General features: G+C 37.8%; 1 protein-coding gene across 2 annotated transcripts in view; it reads left to right on the plus strand.

Annotated features, from left to right (window-relative positions):
• Positions 1-24,113, plus strand: part of LOC121321718 (E3 ubiquitin-protein ligase NEURL1-like) — a 68,051-nt gene that overhangs the window by 5,179 nt on the left and 38,759 nt on the right. Inside the window, exon 1 of one of the 2 annotated variants that reach the window (XM_041260801.1) lies at positions 20,251-20,754. The exons of the other annotated variant lie outside the window; for it this stretch is intronic. Within the exon in view, the coding sequence (XP_041116735.1) occupies positions 20,721-20,754 (34 nt within the window). The 5' untranslated portion in view covers positions 20,251-20,720. Of the gene's footprint in view, positions 1-20,250; positions 20,755-24,113 lie in introns of those variants that run through there. 2 annotated transcript variants of the gene reach the window in all.

Here is a 24,113-nt window from a genome sequence, read left to right on the forward strand (position 1 = left end):
AGAAGGAGGCATAATGATAGGCAAAAGGTGGATTGAAATAAGTGTCAAAAGGCAAACAAGCAGGAGAAAAGAATGATGTTTTCAATTTTCGCTGACATTTATTTATTTATTTATTTATTTATGTTTTAAATAAGCTGGTATTATTGTTAGCCTAAAAGGGCTTGCTGTGTGATGATGTCATTGACACAGAACGAGCCTAGATAGACCCTCATGTCTTTTTCAATATCTGGATCTGCATGAATACAGATTTAAGTTTAAATTAGGCTATTAGCTGAAAAAATGAATAAAAAATGTCCCATCTATGCTAGATCACATACTGTAAGGAACGTGTTCCTTCAACTTTAAATCAGGGCCTGCCTGGAGACCTTTGCTTGAGGTATTACTAAGTCCACACTAAGTGCTTGCCCAGCAATAATCACAAAAGCACCGTTGTATGGAATTACCTAAAACATGTACTGTTTGAAACAGTAAAATATCCATAACTCATTTGCCACTGTAAGGTAGGCATCATGCTTTGTCAGGCGACCTTTCCTGCAAACCGCACTTCACAGAATATTCCCACTGCTTCTGCGGTTTTCTTTTTTTTTAATTTTTATTATTTTTTTTTTTAATAAATTTAGTGGCTGCCAATTATTTTTTATTGTTTTCAACCCTCCTCCGAAGCGTGTGCCTTCAGCTGCCCGCTTCTTTACACACTGCAGACTCACCATGCAGCCACCCAGAGCCACAGCGCCGGCAGACAACGGAGCTCTGGGAAGCTTACAGGCAAGCCCGCAGGCGTCTGGCCAGACCACAGGGGTTGCTGGTGAGCGGTGAGCAAAGGACACCCTGGCCGACCTAACCCTCCCTCCCCCCGACCGGCGCTCGGCCAATTGAGGGAAGCTCTCATCCTCGGTCGGCAAAGGAATAGCCTGGACTCGAACCGCCGACGTCCAGACTGGATGCTGCACTTGGAAGCCCCTCAGAATTAGCTTCTTAACATTAAAATCTTTTCCTGGCAGTATCTGAATTGTAATACCAGTCACATCTTGTATACTTACAACCCTATATGTGCCTGGATGCTTTATTGAAATAACTACTGTAAATCATAAACATGTAAGATTGCTTAGAGAATCCAGCCACGCAACTAGAAAAACATGATTAGGCCTAATTTCAAACATGTTGTAATGTTAGATAAACTGTGGAAACACTTGATATTTAAATGTAAATGCATGTTGAACTCCCACTCCCAGATTCAAACTGAATTTTCAGATGGTCGTCAGAGTCTTAGGCTATATAAAACCACAATTTGGATCTGAATTCAAGACAGTAATAAATGTATAGCCCCAGGGTTTCTGATGGGAGAGGGGTAGAAGTGAAACACTCCCTCCTGAGGAAAGTTGCGTTGCTGTTTACTCTTGTATTTTGTGCACACACAAAGCAGAATCCCTAGAATATTCTGGAATATTAACAAGCAATGGAATAATTGTACCCAAAGGGAAATAGGGCCTTAGTTCTGGTTCACTGCTGTCAAACTCTGGCCCAATAAAAACAACAGTAATCAAATTTAATCAAAACTAACTGATTTTAGTATTTCATGAAAAGTTGCCAAACAAAGGTGGACTAGCTTTTTTTTTAAATTTTATTTAATGCAATTTTTTTACTGTTAATATTGATTTAAAAAGCTCTGCATCATATTGTAATTAGGATTTTATCCCATTCTATGTTTTGTTTTGTTTTTTTTCTGCAAATTGAATTGATGAATTGAACTGAATTCACACATAACAGAAATGAACAGTGAAAACAAACTCAGTCCCCAATGACAAAGCCATGAACAACATAATACACCCTAATCAGGTTAACAATTAATTTAAAAAAAATAATCTTAGAACATTTCTTGTAATAAATGTTAACTTTCTAAATCCATGTAATGTTATATTTCCACTGTAAACCAGAAATAACATTCAGTCCTACTACAAGCTCCCTTTCTCTCCACCTCCAATTTCCATCCAGCAAGTTTATTTTTTTTTTAGAACAGCACTGCTTTGCTGAGCTTTTTTTTTTTTTTTTTACTAAAATGATCATGTCCAGCATCAGCAAATGTGAGAAATTGTGATCAGCATTGAATTGATCATATCTATTGAAGTAGTTATCGAGCCAGCGTGGCTGTTCACTAATTACCTGCTTGAAGAAAACTAATTTACTTATGTGTCCGATAGCTCATATAGTTATTTTCTTTAAAACAAACATTACTGGAAGCAGGAGAGTGGATTTGTGACATAGTGTGTGTGTGTGTGTGTGTGTGTGTGTGTGTGTGTGTGTGTGTGTGTGTGTGTGTGTGCGTGCGTGCGTGCGTGCGTGCGTGTGTGTGTGTGTGGTATATTTAATATCTGGGTAGAATAGCTCTTTTGATTAAGAGTGCGCATTTCATCACTATTTCATTATTCAAACAGAGCAGCTTTTTTTTTTAAACCTCTGCTTATCAGAATTAGTAGCAACTCTATGGGAATGATGTGGATCCGAAATATAAAAGGAGCATTGTGCATGGAGGAGGCATTTGGTTCGTTCTAGCTTATTGTTAATTTCCTTTTAAAGCATCTGCTGACTGATTGTCCTTCAGGTTTCATGAGAGGTATACAGTAGGACTTGCTGCTGCCACAAATATTATTTTTCCCCTTCTTTCAATACAAGCTGGGTCGTCATCACTATTTTTGCATTACAATCCTGTCATTTCAACCTATTGTTTTAATTAGGGGAGGGCACCAATATTGATAATAATTTCCATATCGCGATATCTTGGGATAAAAAAAAATCACGTTCACTCATAGAGACATACTTTTTATTGTTAATACTGCTAAAAATACAAATTCAGTATTATCAAGTTTATTTTATATTAAGATACAACAAACCGGAAACCTACCAATCATTGTCAGTCTCGTAAGCAAACATCACCATACATACCAACAGTCCCTATATGGTCAGGACAGTCCCGATTTCCCAGCAATTGCCTCGTGTCCTGATGCATAGGAAGAAAGTCCTGATATTTACACATAGAAATAATAATAATTTATTCTGCACAGTAGTTAGTGAAAACCCAGCGCTGTGCTCTTCGTGCAGCTGACACATCTGCTGATCATTAACTTATACAAAGATGAGAACGCTTCATTATGTCTATTTTTACTGTCATGATAGTCGTATCGTGTTGAATTGGGGGGGGGGGGGGGGGGGGGGGATACATCTATTATATGATAATGAGTGTTTTTTGCGTATGACTCCTCCCATGCGGATTGGCTAGCCTGCACAGTGAAGTATAGAAATATTTCAATTCTGAGGTGGCTGATGGCATGGAAAAACAATAAAATACCTTGTTTTTCTCCATGGATACTGTGAAGCAAAGCACCACTAAGTTTAAGTAAGTTTTTACTTTTCTTCTGTAAATACCTGTTAGCGTCTAAATGTTTCATATTGCATTTGTATTATTATATTTTTCTGTGTTTTGGAAGACTTCGATATTACCAATATCGCTATCGAAATATGTGCATGATATCGATATACAATTTTCATATCAATGCCCACCCCTAATTTTAATGAACTAGTTTATGTGATAAATGTTTAAAGCAACAGGTGGTGCAGTGATATTTGAGATCAGAGAGAGAGAGAGAGAGAGAGAGAGAGAGAGAGATGAGAGAAAGGTAGACTATTGTAAAGAGGCCTAGAAAGAAGTACATTGGAGCCTAATGTGGCCCACTATTCATTCTTTTTTTTGTTAGTTAACTAAAGTTTTGGGTTTTTTTTGTATTGTTATGAGAAATAGTTTGGTAAGTTAGGGTTTGGTTTTTTTGGATGTTCTTGTTTAGATTATAACAAATTAGTAATAATGTTCTTGTTAGATTGATATAATAAAAATATCTATTAAACCATTATCCCTTGTTAATTTCAAAATATAATATACTTAATAATTATATATATATAATATATATATATATATATATATATATATATATATATATATATATATATATATATTTTTTACAAGCGATTAAGTGCAGTAACACACAGCTATATTCTTGATGAAAAGGAGTTTTGTTTTGTTTTTGTAAAACATAAATAAATATACCAGCACTATCCTGTTTAATTTCACCTGCTGGAAAAGTGACAAGCTTAACCCGGTTTGTCACATATGGTGAAGAATGCAGGCACACTTTTAATTGTCTGGGCGTAAAATGAAAGGTTAAACAAAAAAAATGGAAGAAATGTTATGGGCCTTTATATAGGGCACTACAGCGCAACAAAAAGCTAACTGCCTACAGCGAGAGGCCAACCACAGAGAACGAGAGTTGCTGCAGCTGCTAGTTAGTATTGCCAGAATTGTTTCTGCCAGAGTCACCTGTGCCAGAGCAAGAGTTGCTACCATCAAAGCAAGAACTGTGGCTTCCAGGACAAGAAATGCCGGTGTGTGCAGAGCTGAAGAAAAAGGAGCCACCAGCTACAGAGAAGGGGGAGGCTGTGAGGAGAGCAAATCCTCCACCCTTGTGCACCAATCTGGCTCCGGTTGGTAAGGTCCCTTGCTCCATGCTCCTAGACACCCTTCCATTGTGTCTTGACCTTGTGTCGTTCTGCCTAGTTCCAGGTCGACGCACCATCAGGCACAGTCATTCACATCATTTCGCCAGATGTCTCTGGTGTTACCCTTGCCTCCTGCTGTGTTCCCTCTGGTGGATCAGACATCGCTGCTCCAGCTCAAGCTCTAACCCGCCAAGTCACTGGCCTGCACTCCAGTTGCCCCTGCCATCCTGTTCGGGCCCCCTCTTGCTGATTTTTGTTGAAATCTCAGTACATGATTCCATTATTTTACTGGAGTGGCACATTCAATAAAATATCAGGTGAAACTGGTCTTCTTCACATCACTGACGATTCATATAGAAATGTACTGTCTCTGGTTTAATAAGAGCCCTTTCGATTTTCAAATTAGGTTTTCATTGAAGAAGGGAAGGAAGCATTGTACTTAACCTGTCTCTCAATACAAATGGTCCGTTTATGGTAAATAAAGTAAAGGGAACAATCTTAAGTTAAAGACCACTGATAAAAACAAAGAAAACCTGGAAGAAATAGTTAAATGAGGTCATTCGTGATGCCATGGAAGCCTGTGAGATCTCACATTTCTAATTTCAATTTGTTCCTGTCAAATTAAAATGTTATTAATGTTTTCTGGACAGAAATGTACTTATGATTAAGTAACAGTGAAAGTATTTGCAATGTAAACCTTTTTTTTTTTTTTTTTGTAGTTTGGTTTGGGATTCACTAATGAAGCTCAGGGCTGAAGAAATATAATTTATTAACCCTTAGATTAGAAAAAAAAATGGAAACAAGTAGTTATGTTCAGATCAATGAAATATTTAAACGGAAGATATTCCAGGTGTAGCCTGAAAAGAGTTGCAGTTTTATTGGCAATGACGTCATGACGTGATTGGCATAAAGTGCCATAGAGGTTCCTGGATGGGCGCGCACTGATATGTTCAGTTTGATTTGTGCGTAATGCAGCCGCTTCTGAGCCTTTCTGACTTGATGAAACAACAGCCTGCCTTAGCAGGTGCTGTGGCAGTATCTGTTCTTCATGTAGTAAAGGTTCCTGGAGCATCGTAACATTTTCCTAGGAGGTTTGCTCATTGTATGTTTACATTTTGGAATCCTTTGCTGAACAGCAAAAATAAATAAAAAATGAGAGTTTGGATTTATTACTGTGTTTTCAATGCATTCCTCAGGCAGAGTATATTAAAAAAAAAAAAAAAAAAAAACAGTACAAGCCTTTCAAGCAAAGCCTGATTTGCAAGAAATATTGCCTCTGTTTCTATTTAGAATTAAAACCGATTGAAGCTTTTCTGTAATCAGACCTGAAAAAATAATCCTTTCAACTCCTGCATTCCGTGATCATGAGAATCCCATGTTTCAAAAACTAAGTTTGTCCTGGGATAGGGGTGTTTCCACAGGATAGAAGCAACTCCATCAAACAGAATGTAAGAATGAGAAACTAACGTTTAGTGAATAATGCACCTTCATTTTTACATTGTTTTAGAATGTGTTCATTTTTTAAATGTTTTTATTTTTAAGGCCGTTCTGATGTTAACCAGCCAGATGAGACTTTGGGGCTGCTCACATTCCATTGCCCTGCTATACTTGCAGTCCCATTGCATAAACAGAGCCGTGCAGACTCAAACACAGATAAATTAGTTACATCTTTATTTACAGTAAATCAGCTCAAACACTACCCTCTCCAGGCTTATGAACATCCATATGTTCTACTGACATTAGCCAGCACAGTTTTTCTATGAAAGCAATACTGTCCTTGCCAAAATAGTTACAAAATCAGGAAAACATGTCAGCTTTCATGAAATTTTCTGCATGAGAGCACTTTTTGTCGTGTGCCTACAGCTAAGGCAAATGACTGTGCTGTATATCTATCGTAGTAAGAAAGAAAATGAAAGGCTGCTAGTAAACAGGACCTTGGCCCATATTCCTCTTCAGACCTGGGTATTGGATCTTGCTAGGATTGGGGCATTAAGAGGTGTTTCTTAGCTCCAAGTGAATCACATCTCAGTTTGACAAGAGTTTGGCAAAGAGGCAAGAGTAAGCCTGCTTAATTTCACATTTACACCGCACATGGCAAAGAAATGGCTATTTTAACATACAGATTAATGGAAAGGAGTGAAGACTGGAAGCATAATGAGAATAACAGCACGATGTTATAATGTGTAATATAATTATCAAATTATCAGGATCTATTCTGTTCATATAAACTCTGTCATATTTAAATGCTGCCACTGGTTAAATTAACTGAATAGAAAGACCATACTAATTTAAGTATAGAACATAACTTTTGCATAAATTTCCCCTCAAATTGGCGTATTTTTTATTTTTGAATCTGTTTTCGTCATGCATAAGAATGAGAGAGAGCAACTTAGTGAACAGCCATGGCTTAGATTTCTCTACAGCTTTTCATCACCTTGCTTTACATACCAAATATATATATATATATATATATATATATATATATATATATATATATATATATATATATATATATATATATATATATATAGTGATGTCATGATTTATGTGGGTAGGGGGCCCAGTAGACAGAAATGGCCCTGGGGGGCACTCTTGCCTTTATCTGGCCACACTTACACCTCCACTACGAGGGCATGACCTTGTCTAGCAGCTCCCCCAGGGAAGAGTGGTTTTGTTTGGGAGGAAAATAAAAGCTATTGCATCAAGTTTGGAGAAACAAATGATGGATTCCTCTTGTATGAAAAAGAAACTCACATCATATTGCATTAACCGAAGCTGTTACCGAATTAATCAGCCACTATTTTAGTAGTAGTAGTAGCAGCAGTCTATGAAGCAGTGTATGGCAGACTGTGAAGTAGTGGTTTTACTGTAGTTGCACGTGTTATTTCAAAGTTAAGTAAAATCTGAAGCACATCACTAGTTTGAAGGGTACGCATTCAGTAGAAAGATAAATCAATGTTACTTAGAAACCCCAGCAGTCAGACGCAGTCACCCTGCCTGTGTACTAAAACCTGGTTCAAGTTAATTGTCATGGTGCACAACAAACTGAAGTCACTAATAATCTGAAAATTGAAAACGCATTTCGAACATTGACTTCTTTGGAAGGAATATTGAGGATGCCTGTATGGTGAAGTCAAGGGTCACCCTTTAATGGAAAACTGAAAATGAGGAGATTGCACTGTCCCCACACGAACACACAGACACATGGACATACACACCGAGAACACACTGAACACACAGATACATGGACATACACACTGAGAAATGCATTGAACACACAGGCACATGGACATACACACTGAGAAATGTACTGAACACACAGGCACATGGACATACACACTGAGAATGCACTGAACACACAGGCACATGGACATACACACTGAGAAATGCACTGAACACACAGGCACATGGACATACACACTGAGAATGCACTGAACACACAGGCACATGGACATACACACTGAGAATGCACTGAACACACAGGCACATGGACATACACACTGAGAAATGTACTGAACACACAGGCACATGGACATACACACTGAGAATGCACTGAACACACAGGCACATGGACATACACACTGAGAAATGCACTGAACACACAGGCACACGGACATACACACTGAGAAATGCACTGAACACACAGGCACACGGACATACACACGAGAATGCACTGAACACACAGGCACATGGACATACACACTGAGAATGCACTGAACACACAGGCACATGGACATACACACTGAGAAATGTACTGAACACACAGGCACACGGACATACACACGAGAATGCACTGAACACACAGGCACATGGACATACACACTGAGAATGCACTGAACACACAAGAACACCCAGGCACACGGACATATACACTGAGAATGCACTGAACACACAGGCACATGGACATACACACTGAGAATGCACTGAATCAATACTCAGGAGCAGTGAAGGGATAATCTGTTTTGCAGTGAGGAGCGGATTACATATTTATTCAGGGAATTGTATCCTGAGCTGCCACCTGTCACATGGGTCCTACTGGCGGTCATCTGCAAGGGAAATATATTGTACAAAGGAAGGTGCCAGTCTTCCTTGCCAAAGGCACGGATCACTTGTACAGAAATGGACACCTGCCGTTTCTCCCACCCGAGTTCCTCTTATTCAGTGAAGCTGGCGCACGTTCCCCCTCAGTATGCTGGATGTACTCATCGTGTGTTTTACAGATCATGCAAAGAGGAATGCGCCATTTCTTTCTCTTAATACAATACATTTTGTTCTCCCAATTTGACACAATAGCTTTTATTTTCCTCCCACACAAAACCACTCTTCCCTGGGGCAGCTGCTAGACAAGGTCATGCCCTCTTATTGGAGGTATAAGTGTGGCTAGATAAAGGCAAGAGTGCCCCCCAGGGCCGTTTCTGTCTACTGGGCCCCCAACCCACATAAGTCATGATAACTCTGAAATATATATTTTTAATTGGTATCAAGCAAGGTGATGAAAAGCTGTAGAGAAATCTGAGATTCTGCTACTCATTGAACTGCTCTGTCATTCGTGTGCATAATGGATAGGTGTTAAAATGTAGGGAGGGCTTAGGACAGCCAGGGAGTCCTTGGATCACCATGCACCAGTGAGATATATATATTTTTTGGGGTGGAGTTTAATCCTGCAAATATGGCTTGAGGTGTTATGCAACTGTGAAGAGTAATTATTTCTATGGTCTTTGTGTAGCAGCAATTTCTAAAGAGGCATTGTAATCAGACCGTGATTACAGTATTACGTAACAATGACAGAACCCAGATGTAATGCTCAGTTCATCTGTTTAAAGAAATGTATACTTTCAGATGAGGACAAATAGATATATGAGTCACTTTTAACACTTTATTTTAAAGACCATTGGAGTTTATGCAGTACTGTATGTTCTGCTCCTGAGAGGCCCCTATAAGAATGTGATGGCACTTGAAAATGCTTTCATTGTTTTGCCATGTACTGTATGCATAATGTTAACTGAAGCCCAAGACCTAAATGTTATATTGAAACAACGGCTCAGTAGGGAACCCTTGATTGTGATTACCACTCCAGAGTGTGTCCCACTGTCTTAACTTCTTGAAATGCAAGAATCTTTGAAAATGCATTGACTTCAGCATAAGGCAAAGTGCTTGAATCTGTAAGTGTAGTTTCCCAAAAGTCACTTTAAACACATTTGGTATATTTGGCTGCACTTTAAGATTTGAAAAAAAATATATATAACTACATAAATAAATAATTTGTGGTTATTAAACAGTATTTATAGCATATTTATTTGTGTCTTGCTAATTTTAACTAATTCAGCTTCTGATATAAATACACTAGTTCCCCTTATTATAAAGAATGACAAACCTGTAGCATACAGCACTTTTTTATATATTCTGTATATGGTGCATGTGTGTTCTGTATATGGCTCATGTGTGTTCTGTATATTGTGCATGTGTGTTCTATATATGGCTCATGTGTGTTCTGTATATGGTGCATGTGTGTTCTATATATGGCTCATGTGTGTTTTGTATATGGTGCATGTGTGTTCTGTATATGGTGCATGTGTGTTCTGTATATGGCTTGTGTGTGTTCTGTATATGGCTTGTGTGTGTTCAGTATATGGTTTGTGTGTATTCTGTATATAGTTCGTGTGTGTTCTGTATATGGCTCGTGTGTGTTCTGTATATGGTGCATGTGTTTTCTGTATATGGTGAATGTGTATTCTGTATATGGTGAATGTGTATTCTGTATATGGTGAATGTGTGTTCTGTATATGGTTCATGTGTGTTCTGTATATGGTGCATGTATGTTCTGTATATGGTTTGTGTGTTTTGTATGTTCTTTCCATGCTGTTTTAGTGAAATGTTTAGTAGATGTTAAAGATTAAATAAAATGGATTTGTTTGCCAGCAGTCTAAATATTTGTATATTATGGCCCTGACCCAGTATACAGTCCTGCCCCAGTGGCTACCATGTAAGGCAATTCCCTTCGGTTCAGTCCACACTGTTGATCTCAACGGGATATTTATTTCTACAATCTTCACAAGATCACATTGTATTTCAATTGCTTGTTGTGCTCTTTGTTTGAAGACTGTATGGACTCCAGTGTTCTCAAGCACCTGTCATTGCCGACCCGAGTCATCCACTCTTTGGTTAGTGACCATGTCTGAGAGAAGCTAAAAACTTGAGCTCCATGAACTGTCACCATTTATGGACATCATCAGACCCCCAGATCCATGGCTTAGTCATTGTGTTGCCATTTCAGTGGATTTAAAAACAATGAAGTAACGCTGCATTGGATTTGGGATTATAGGAATGATAAGAAGGAATTTGTGCAATTCTGTTTATTTTTTTAAGCCAACTCTAAACACTGAAATGCTTTATGGATATAGACATTACTGTATACTCTAGTATGGCTAACTTTGTCAGTGTGTTAATGTCAGAAATAAATAGACATTTTATTTTGGCGAAGGTAGATATAGTGATTAACTGTCTTCCCATTTTGGAATTCATACAGTTTCCTAAGATATCTCCAGCTCAAGTTTTATATTTCTCATGACATGCAATCACTAAAACTCTGTCCCCGATTAATGCATTCTCTATTAACAAAACAAAACAAAACAAAACAAAAAATATATCTACAAAAAGTAAAAAAAATGCCATCTTTGTAAGGTGGCTTACTCATTCATATTCAAAGTGAACAAGGTATATAGTAAACAAGCTGTCAGAATAAGTTTAAACAGTCAACAAATGACCCACCACTCAGCACCACAAACCAGCACAGTGTTTTATTTTGTGGCTATATACACTTTTTTTTTTTTTTTAACACAACACAATTGTATATTTTCGAATTGTATTTTAATTACAAGTGACTTAGTGACAGACTAACTTCTTTAGTCCAGGCCCGCTATTCTCTTGACATTCTTTTTTTTTTTTCTCACTGCCATATACTTTGGCTGCACAGCTTTATTGATATTTAACTGTCTTTCTCTGTCTTGTATCATATGATGTTCTTATGTTACTTGGTAATGTTTTGCACATGGCTTAAGGGCTTCGGTCCAACTCTGAGCTGAATGGACTTTTTGTTAGCCATCAGCGCTCAAAGCAGACACACGGTTCTATCAAACAATGCCATCAAGACCTTCACAGAGCCCTGCTGCCAATGCAACCCCCTTGCCAGCGAGGTTGATATTTTGTTTAGCAAATAATAAAGGGGAAGGTGGCAAATGTGTTGCCAGATTCACAAAAACATGACTGCTTTAGTATGAAGGACTGCAGCTCTCTTTCCCTTATCACCATGATTTGTTTTCTTATATGGTTTTTAATTAACCTGCTGGGCCTTTATTCTACTACCATTATGCACTGAAGTAATTAGCATGCTCAGACCAAGAGTAGAAAAGAGAATCCGGTCCATAAAGTAATACACAGGTAGTGAGCAGAATGATCTTGAAATACATGGGAATAGCATGCTTACATTAATCAGCCGTTAAGGACTTTGGGGGTCTCTTCAATCAAGATTTCTTATTTCTTCTAATCTGTTGATAGCAGCAGTCGTAATGTGATTTTGTGCTTCATATTTCTTTGCTGTAATTGTGTTGCCCATCTCTAAAATAAATTAAAAAGAAATCTAAAAACAGGTTTTCATATAATTTTTTTGCAGGAAAAGAAAAAAAAAACAGAATGTTAGCATTCTGAAATTATTTGCATCAAAGTATATAATACTGAGCTCTTTTTAAATGACGCATATGGTTTAGCTGCATTGGGGTCCAGCACCTTGACATTCCATCCATTTCAATATAGCAAAGCAGTATGACTAATGCAGGCTCATTTTACTGAGCTGACACAAGCCCACACATTAAAAGTTCCTCATCTTTCTGTTGTCACTTAAACAGCCTTCACATCCTTGTGCACTCAAATAATAATAATAATAATAATAATAATAATAATAATAATTAGGTTATTTCTGCCTCATTGGAAAATATATTTTTTAGTTTATTTATTTATTTATTTATTTTATTATTTATTATTATTATTATTATTATTATTATTATTATTATTATTATTATTATTATTATTATTATTATTATTATTTATTTTTTTGTTTGTTTGTTTGTTTGTTTGTTTATGAAGTAATTGAATGTGTCTGCATCGTGTCCGTTTCTACACGCCTTGGCTTCCCCTCAGGATAGCTGTGTGGTAATAAATGTTCAGTATTATGCAAATGCAAGCAAGCACGCCTACGCTGTGCATTCCAGTTTAGAAACCCACAGGGCAACTGGATGGCTATGTAGGTGTGCAATGGGGTCTTTCTCCTCCAGAACCCTGTCTCAGTATCAGCCCCTGAAGTGAGATAAGCATGTAGTAGAGGGATGGTCTATGTCAAATTGTGATGGTCACTGCCAAGTTCCTAATGGACAGGGGACATCTCAAAACCTCCCTCACAGTTTGGTATTCAGACAGAGTGGTGCCTTTGCTGCTATCTCTCTAAAAGATGCTGAAATTATTTGGAGCTGAACGCTTAAGTGCGTGGCAATTCATCATATTTATTATGTTTGTTTTTCCGCCAGAGTGTAGCTTGAAGACTGGATTACATTAGTTTAGCCCACAGCCCTTCTTAGTAGGTGGTCACTCTTAGCTACAAACAAGCAGGTAAATAACAGAGAGAAAAAATAATAATAATCGAGTAGAATATATTTTAGTTTTAACAGAAATCAAACCGAGGTAATAATTTTTGTTAAGAAAAACCACTGCATCACACTCAACTACTGTTCTCTCTCCTCTTCTTGTCCCACCCCATAGCAACCAATACACTGCTGATTCGCTGGTACAGTACTCCCCTGATAGGCTCCCACCTAATAGGCTCTCATTAACTGTCAATAAATGTACTGTATTCAAGCCCCCAAAAACAAACAAGAGTATAGTGCTGCAGATCGGAGCCTCTCACGGTGCCGCTTCTAACATGATTAAATCATGCAGTAAAATATTGCAGCGTTTGTAAAGCATGTATTATTAATAAAGAAAGCCCTTGTATAATCGCCACCCTCGTTTAAGGGCCGCAGTCATTTTGATCAATTTAAAATAAATTAAAAGAAATACAGTGTGTGTGTGTGTGTGTGTGTGTGTGTGTGTGTGTGTGTGTGTGTGTGTATATATATATATATATATATATATATATATATATATATATATATATGTTATACAGTACAGTGCTCGCTTTTCATGCGTAAACACTGCATTGTACAAATGGTGGTAGTTCTACGGCTTCTGTTTCCCACAAAAAGCTGTTTCATTTGCGCTTCTTGTTTTAAAGTGGAAACACAAGATCTGTATAACTTTTACATATGTTTCTGTGTATCCTTGTTAGGATGTATTCCTGGAAACCTCAAATTCTGACGTGCATTTACACTCAATATTAAGAGCGGGAATGTGCAGACAAGACAATTGTGCAGTTCAACACCAGAAGCAATAAGACTTTGATTTTAATATGGCAGCTATAGATTGTCCAGGCCCTTTGATTTTAATATGGCAGCTATAGATTGTCCAGGCCTTTGCCTACATCAACCGAAAAGAAAAACCACTGCATCACACTCAACTACTGTTCTCTCTCCTCTTCTTGTCCCACCCCATAGCAACCAATACACACTGCTGATTCGCTGGTACAGTACTCCCCTGACCTCCCTACTCCCACCTAATAGGCTCTCATTAACTGTCAATAAATGTACTGTATTCAAGCCCCCAAAAACAAACAAGAGTATAGTGCTGCAGATCGGAGCCTCTCACGGTGCCGCTTCTAACATGATTAAATCATGCAGTAAAATATTGCAGCGTTTGTAAAGCATGTATTATTAATAAAGAAAGCCCTTGTATAATCGCCACCCTCGTTTAAGGGCCGCAGTCATTTTGATCAATTTAAAATAAATTAAAGAAATACAGTGTGTGTGTGTGTGTGTGTGTGTGTGTGTGTGTGTGTGTGTGTATATATATATATATATATATATATATATATATATATATATATATATATATATATGTTATACAGTACAGTGCTCGCTTTTCATGCGTAAACACTGCATTGTACAAATGGTGGTAGTTCTACGGCTTCTGTTTCCCACAAAAAGCTGTTTCATTTGCGCTTCTTGTTTTAAAGTGGAAACACAAGATCTGTATAACTTTTACATATGTTTCTGTGTATCCTTGTTAGGATGTATTCCTGGAAACCTCAAATTCTGACGTGCATTTACACTCAATATTAAGAGCGGGAATGTGCAGACAAGACAATTGTGCAGTTCAACACCAGAAGCAATAAGACTTTGATTTTAATATGGCAGCTATAGATTGTCCAGGCCCTTTGATTTTAATATGGCAGCTATAGATTGTCCAGGCCTTTGCCTACATCAACCGACACAGACAGGAACCATCAAAGGCTTTAGGCCATGATTACTCATACCCAGGGATGTCAACAAAATTGCCCACTGTTTTCCATAGACAGATCATCAGGCCACATGACACATTGCATCACTGGTGGAAGCTAGTCAGTTCATCTGCTGTGCTTCGTGCTAGTGGTCCTGTCAACGGCGTTGTTTCTCCCTGTAAATGATTAACCCTTTTTGTAACTTAAAGTCATGTAGAAACTTCTGTCATTATAATAATGTTATAATGACAGATAGTCGACATTTCTCTTTATTTTTTCTGTTCAATATTAGATCCAAATGCCTGGTGTACTGAAAACATCTCCCCCACATAAATACCATTCAACAATTGTCAAGACACTGGGGCTGCATTAGCTGAACTTTACTAAGGAGCAATTTTGCTAAAAGAATACAATGTGGATTGTTAGAATTCCTCTTACTTCTGAATTCATTAAAAGTTCAGGGGAAACAACTATAAAAGTGAGAATGGATAGGTTTAATGAGGCAAGAAGAATGAATGTGGTATTGTGCATGGATGTGGTATTGTGCATGGATGTGGTATTGTGCACGAATGTTGTATTGTGTATGGATGTGGTATTGTACTCCTTGATTTCTTAGCCTGGTGCAAACATAAACATCATTCTCTGCATGACTGTCTCATGAGATATAATTATATATAGCTTTGTAACTCTAACTACTATTTAGTATAGTTCACATTCATAATAGCATCTTTGTTTAAATACTATGATATACAGTAAGAGTCTGTATTATAAATAAATACAGTATTGGGTGAAAATCAAAGTGTTACACCAATGCTAAAGCTAATGCTCTCTAAAGTGAACTGATGTTTTTTCTTCATTTTGACAGTGGGATAACAACCTCCTACACTACCTATTGGCCTGCCACTTTATTGAACTCCATCCCTGTTTGGCTTACAGAATGTACTGTAGGTCAGAGTCTTGTTTATGATATGCGATTATATATTTATGTATTTTGCTTAATAATGTTGGGAGGAAGCTATTCCCACCTGTTCTCCCATTAGTGCTCTCCCCGGTGTAGATAATTGAAAACATTTCCTTGGAAGCAGAATCACAAAATGCGTCATCCAGCGGCGTTTAAATCACAGTTTACCTTCACCTTCATCACTTACACCAACTGTCTGAGGGACGAAGTCCGTGTTGGCAAGGCATTCATTCAGGTTCAATTATGTATAATTTGACCAGATTATGCAGTAATGTTTCGCACATGGCTGTGTTGTTTTGGCCCAGTTACTTTCTCAAAAGGCTTTTGTTTTTCGACAGCTGTTTGTTCTATCAGATCAGATGGATCTTGCTCAGAAGATATTTATGCATGGCCTTCGGGAAAAGGAATTGCAGTGTCTCAAAATTTTTATCCGACCGCTCAGTGTTTTACTGGAAGTGCTGGGATCTATTTAATAGATTGTAAGTGTGCACTCCAATAAACTCTCTTGTTGGGAATTTTATTTTGCCAGTAATTGTTTATTATGATTCATTAAAATCTAAATCCAGGAAGCTCTCTTGAGATCAACATCTACTTCCCAGAAAGCCCTGGAGTCCGAGCTGGTGCTGGCAGATAGAGCTGACTGGAAACACCCAGCAGGCTTCCTTTGCGGTATCACTTAACACATTTTAAAGACTGTGTAGCAGGGCAGTAGGAAAGCCCTGCTGTTTAATCATATTATTTGTTTATTGTTTTATATTTGTGTTTATAAATGACGGCGAACCACCGTGTGTTTTGTTTGTTTATTATTTTGTATGACAGTGTAGCTGTGCTTTTAGTTTTGTTATTGTTTTGCAGTGTGGATGGGAAGCCTCATCCACATTATAAAACTCGTGCAGAAGGTGGCCACCTGTATAAATACCTGCAGCTCTCTGCACTCGGGGTGGGTGTTCAGAGGCGGAACGAGAGCAAGCGAGGAATGAGAGAGGAGAAAGTAAATTTAAAAGGATATAAGGATCCATGAAGGCTACTGCCCAGCCAGACCTTAATTCATTTGTGTTCGAGATTTGTTTTATTTCAAACTTTTTGTTTTGCTCTGTGAGCAAGTGCTCATTTTTGTTCAAATATTTTATTTATTTTTTGTTCTCTTTAAAATAAAACTGCGCACGCGCCACTGCACTGTACCTCTGTTTTTGTTGTGCTTTCTTCTGGTCTGGGTCACCGCAATGCCATTTCCTGCCACAGAGTGTATAAAGGTCAGCTTTAATGTGTTTATTATTGCTTACCTTTACATACCAGAATCAGGATTTCATTAGAACTACTAACACCATGCCCATTGGACCATTAGGAATATGCAGTTCAGTGTAATACCTAAAGTGCCCAGTATGTAAGAACATAAGAACATAAGAACATAAGAAAGTTTACAAACGAGAGGAGGCCATTCGGCCCATCTTGCTCGTTTGGTTGTTAGTAGCTTATTGTACAATCCCATTAACCCCAGAAAAGACCAATCAAATGTGTGGTCCATAAAAGGCATCTGGGACCATGCATTTTGGTAGTGTGGAATGCTGATGGGTGAATAAAAGAAGTTGTCTATAAAAAAAATATTTTCTGATTTAGCTTGTTATCTATTCTTCATTTTTTAAAAGCATTCAAAGAATAAAAAATGTAGATGCACTACAGTAAAAACATACAACTGAAACATTTAGGATTGACTAATCCAAGATTTGATTCTGGATTCATTTCTGTTGTGCAGATCAAGACTGGTAGCGGATCTGTGGATCCGAGATTGAATCTAAAATTCACCTGTTAATCCTGGATTCACAGTGTCTGTGACGTTGGTTGATTATAACACATCGTCTCATGAAGTTGTACATTAGAGCATAACCATGGCTACAACAAGTAAATCTATGGGTTTTCTTTATTTGAGAAAAACATGTTATCAAATTTAATTCTTGATAGCAAAAATTACGTATCAATCCAGAAAACATATCAATCCAGAAATCAATCCAGAATCGAGACTGATCCATGCTGAATCTCGATGTGCGCAATCCACCTTTAATCTCTACATTCCACATCAACAAAACTCGCAGTTTATCCAGCCCACCTAAACACCCCACCAGAGCTTCACTAGAGAGAGTTAGAATCCTACTCAGGAAAGGAGGGCCCATATACTACCTGTCTGGCTTCGCTCCAGCTCAGACCCACCCTTCTCGTGCAGAGTCAGTGGAGGTTAAGACTCTGCTCCTTGTGGCGTTTCTTCAATCTGTGACAAAGCTGCTGCACAGCTTTAGGAAGGAGTCAACATTATTGACTGTAGCGCACTCAAAATGTGTTCACCATGTGTGCCAGGACTCCAGGGATTTCGTTTTTTTGTTTTTTGTTTTTTTTTGCTCAGTGAAATGCTTGCAAATATTAACGTGGGGCAAAACTGCACCAGGTGTGATTTCTAATTTTCGGCTAGGAGATCATGCCTTTAGATTGCTGACTCATATTGCTTTTACGGATAGCATACCGTTTTGTAATATGGCCCCACTGGACTTGTGTATTCTATATAAAAAAATATGTTTTTGGATTAAGGCTAGGTTAAGGGTTAGGCCATTTTAGACCATTATAAACCCCCCAATCAATGGATTCTGGAATGTTTTTTTTTTTACAATACAATAGTTGCATCACAAAGCATCCATAGGGACTATGGTGGTTTTTGTTTATAACTAGAAAAACGCAAATATTCTGGCTGACAAAGAATGGCTCTGCACAGGGGCTCAGCAGGTGAAATCAAAGTAAAAACACATTGCTGTGTCTGTTTCATCATCATGCATTCAAACTAGTGTCAATTGCACTGGATTCAAACGTAGCTGGCAAGCTCTTTCCACTGTGGTGTGCTCCACCTCAAACAGGTGAGCCCTGTGTGGGCATGGAGAACACTGAGGGTTGACCAGAGCTGCCAGGTTGTCATGCTAAGTGTGCACAGGTAACATTAAACTTATGGGCTTTTCACAGTTGCTTATTTCGTCTGTACACAGGCAAAGTCTAATTGAGTGGCTGTGAGGGAGTGTGCCAAAAGTAAGAACTGTATCTGCCAGCTGCCAGTGCTTGTTTTTCAAAAGTACATTTAAAAACAAGGAAATGAAACAAAGCAACTGCCACATAGCAGCATAAAAGCAGTTGGCATGTTGGCTCTGTTCCACTCATTTACAGCCGTCGTTATCGGAGCAGTAGCCCTGTCCTGAGCACAGCATGCAAATACAACCATACAGCAGTGATGGCAATGATATCTTTAGAAAGCAAGGGATCGGAGTGGGGTAATATGTGCAACAAAGCCCCAGCAGCAGCCTTTGTCTGTTTGATGGAGGATAGTGAGTGTGCATGGAGACACAGCAACTAAAAAGCAATTATTATACAGTAGAAATGGGGTTTAGGTAAGGGGACTGGGTATGAAAATACATTCATAAATACATTTGTCGGATTGTGTGATTGTATCCAGTTTTACTAAATTTGGTGGGACAGGAAAGGAAACCATTTTAGATATTGTGTTGAGAATATTTGTAGCTGTACATATTTAAAAGCATTCATATTCATCATTTGGATAGCTCTTAAATCCATCCAGTCCTGACCTTAGTACTGCTAAGTGGGGATTTGTAATGAGCATCTTTGTTTCACTTGTAGCTATACAATCTAGGTATGATGATGCAGCATTCACGACCGGATTGCTCCACATATCTACTTTTACATTGTAAAATAAATACTGTAGTTGATGATTTTGAAATTGATGATAAATGTTTCATGAATATCCACGTTCAAGACCATGACGTCGTCCCTCAACACACTGTAATAGTTTTTGAAGACTGAATCCAATCCACCTGACCTGAACTTCACCCCTCATGCCAGTCAGCAAGTGCGGTTGCAGTGTGTTACTAGTTGTGACCGATAGAGGGAGTGCCAAATGATGAAGACGAGGTGGTAAAGTGATACCCTGCTTTCTAAAGATACACCATTGCTGCAATGTTACCAGCAACATTGCAACCGTTTAAACACAAATTAATTAAATATAACATGTGCATGCCATTAATTAAAATCGCAACAAACAAAAGGTAAACTTTCAGAAATAGTAATGATTTTATTTGCATTTCCATAACAACCACATTCCCGATGAGCGCTAGAGAACAACGTGATAAATACAGGTGTGTGTGTGTGTGTGTGTGTGTGTGTGTGTGTGTGTGTGTGTGTGTGTGTGTGTGTGTGTGTGTGTGTGTGTGTGTTATAATAATAATAATAATAATAATAATAATAATAATAATAATAAATAATAATAATCAGCGTGTTCTGTTGCACCAGACGCAACCCAGATCCTTTCATGAATATCGCGCGGTTAGTAGGCTAATGGACTGGGTCATGAGAAAACTAACTTTGCATTAAGATAACAAACTGTATTAAAATGACTTCTGTGAAACCTGATAGTAGGTTTGTTTAATCTTGCCCTACACCCACGGGCCACTGTGACTGGGATTCTTAAACTGCGTGGTGGCACTGACGGTGTTACAGAGCTGCATTTAGCTCCACCTTTATTCTATGTCGGTGGTGTCTCGCAGCGTCTGGCTGTGAAGGCGGAGAGTGAATACAGAGTAAACGGCTGCTGTCAGACTCACTGTGTGTGTGTGTGTATTTGTGGGTTTTTAGAAAGAACCGAAAGCCGAGAACGTGCGATACTATAATGTTGCCCGTGCACAAAGCTGCTCAATAGCAAATTGAGAAAAACAGTGGACAGGAAAGGCAATCACCTTGAACTGCTGTGCCATGGGAGGGCAAATAACCCGAAATACCTTGTACGGTAAGGATATATCATATAGACCAAAATGTAGCGTGTGTACCTTCACGAATAACAAGATTTACATCTGCGGCAATAAAAAAAATAATAATAATAATGAAATGTATTTTAAACATTTACATTTATATATATATATATATATATATATATATATATATATATATATATATATATATATATATATATATATATATTACATTTAGATTGTTAATTGAAATATGGTATCATTTTCCAAATATAGCTCACTATTATGGCAATTGAATAGTCCCATTCCGTCAATACAATGTACTGTAAATGCTGTCTAATGATTTGGCTTCATGCTTTACACCCTTCACACAAAACAGATGTGAGCCAAAAAGCCAGCAGTGATGAATGAATCAGATGCGCATTTGTACCATCAGTTGTTGAAAGAATGATTGGTTTCCAAAACGTACCTTTAGCTATTATTTCAGATTGTCCAGCGTTGCAGTAATGGTAAATAAAGACATTCCGTTCCATCGTCCTTACTGTACATAGAATACAGAGTGACTTGTTTTCTAATCTTATGCAGCCCTCTCGAATTTTCCTTGCGTGTGTTTTATTGCATACACAATCGGCTTCAATATTTTAATACGTGTTCGTGTTTGTTTGTTTCTGTATTTTGGAGAGTCTTTCCTTTTGTTCAGAGACGTCGGGGGTGTTGCATGATGTCATACAGTCATGTCATGTAGACAACGGCGTTTTTATACGCTGATCGTGTCAGGTCGGCTGTCTGCCTGTCTGCCAGTCTGTCCGCCTGTCACACTCCACTGGTTGAACAGAATAACTGCCGTCATTTTGTACCAGTCTTGCTTCTTCTCCAGACTGGTATCCTAAACTCCTAGCGTCCTACAGACGTGTCAGTTTGCACTGGCCTGTAATCCGACACATATTGAATTGCACGTGAATATTTTAACCCTGTACCTGCATCGTTCACTTTCGTAAGCAGCCTAAAAGCATTACATCATCACTTTAGTCCGTACCCGCCCATGCGCTCTGCTTCATTTATAGCAAACTCCCAACATAGTACATGCCTGTGAGCATAATGAAGTGTAATCCGCGATCTGTAAAGTACAGTATCTCGTATGATTTATGTCAAGTAGTACAACACGTGTAATTGTGCATGTCGTTTAACTATGCAACTGCCTATCTGTCACATTCTATATATAGTGAACATGATAACTGCTTTGGTTTTACATCTACTCTTCATCCAACGTTTATTTCTCTTCAATCCTACCCTCCTATCAGGAGCTTGGATGTGACTCTAACCTTTCACTTGCTGTGCGCTTATTGTGAGATTTTGAGGATCCTCTATGCGGCTGCACTGGTTTTGAAGGTTGTTATTGTCGATTTCATTCTTTATTGTACTGAATTTTAACTTTATTTTACTGTCATAAAATTGACAGGAATTGAAACCCTGTTTTCATATGAAATGCACACGCTCGTACTTGATTGTGAAAATATAACATTTTATCAATAAAGTACCGCATGTTTAATTTAATTATCATTACACATCTATACACGACAAAGTGGCTATTTGTTTCTTTTTTAGCTGCATATTGTATGTGCTATCTGTGTGATATGCTAATTCACACAATGAAAGTGTTTTGTTAAGGGCGCTCCAGTTTAACGGTACTGTTTATAGCAGCTAAACATTAACATACAAACATTAAAATGCATGCATATCACATGGGAAGCGACCTTGTAAAATACATTCTTAAAATAGTATAATAGCAACGTGCAATTGGATTTAATTTAATTAAAATCATATTCCGATTTGTAAAAACTCATCTTTTTTTTTTTCATTTGTAAGTCGTGTAGTAATTTACTGTGCCAATACAATTATATTTCCATACTATTTTTCAAGAAGTACTGAAATGTAATTAAGTCCTTGGCTCAAAGGCACTCCTAGTGGCGAATTGGAAGTATCTGCATTGGAATCGGTACCAGGCAATGTGAGCAGTTGTAAAGACTTTTATTTTCTCTCTTTTTACTGAATGGAAACACATTTGCCTAATGATTACCATGCCTATTATTTGCCAGTGGTCATTATTACGCATGCAGAGATGCATATCCTAGATGACAGACGTGCTCATCCAGTTGTAATGAAAGTTCTTATGCATGACAGTGTAGGTCACAGTGATTTACTTTCATTCACAAGTTATCTTTGGATCAACAAAGGCTATATCTTGGAAACCAGCTGTCTCAATGTCATTAAAAGTGTTGTCTGTGGTACAATAATATATTATGTCCATTGAGAATTAATGTGTTTACTGACTGCTCATTAAATTGCAATGGAACGTGGTATACACATTCGTAATGAATTTTAGATTAATACACATAGTTGTACTTATATATAGTTGTTACAGTTTGTTTTGTTTTGTATATGCCCCGATGATAACAAACTGCAAAGAAAAAATGAAGAAAATTCCCATTAGTAAGTCATGATAAACATATCCTGAAAAAGATTGAAGACTTCAAATAAAACAATGTAAACAATTAGAATTATAATTGTTTACACATGTTTAGAAACTGCTATTTTTTACACACATGTGCAATACCATTAACTTGGAGTGATCCATGATATTGCTGGAAATAAGATCAGAACCTGTCCTGTAATGCTCCATTTCACTAGTTCAAAGGGTCATTGCTTATAAAACTATTGGTATAAGCCCATGAAACATTAGCAAACTTTAAGGCACATTTTAAAAACTAAATGTAAGGCTCATTTTCCAGCATCAATTTTGATTGAAGGAACTTATATCTGCCAGCTGCCAAAAGGTTTTCTTCAGTTCCACAGCCTTTATAACATTTGCAGACCTTTTTAAACATAGTCTTTTGATGCAAAACTAAGTAAAACAAACAAACAAATGAATTCAGCAGCTTTTGAGGTTGATGCTCTTTCAGGACCCTGGACAAAGATTGGGGTTCTCCCATGCTCTTGGTTGGGTTGGTAGAGAAGGGAGGTTACATTAACGTTCTAATGATGTTGTAGGGTTCCATTCCGGAATCCCACGCCACTTAATATAGTAGCTAAACATTCCATATCATTTAGAGGTCGGGTGGCAAAATGTTGGCACCAGATATTCAAAGAGTAATCGCAACTCAACACACAATGATGTTAACAGTTTTCCTGTAAGTATTTTGGGTTGAAATCTGGCCATGCAAAATGCAGTCCTCTGTCCAGTGTATTTCTGTTGTATGTAGTTATTTAATAATGTCACACTCAATAAGGGGGAGACTCCAAAATGATTAATATGTAGATAAGGGAGCCCAATGACATTCTCGTTCCAGAATTTATGTAATTTTCATTGGATTCACTGCATGTGTTGATACACCATTTT

The sequence above is a fragment of the Polyodon spathula genome, chromosome 10 (assembly GCF_017654505.1).
Source record: "Polyodon spathula isolate WHYD16114869_AA chromosome 10, ASM1765450v1, whole genome shotgun sequence".
Lineage (NCBI taxonomy): Eukaryota > Metazoa > Chordata > Actinopteri > Acipenseriformes > Polyodontidae > Polyodon > Polyodon spathula.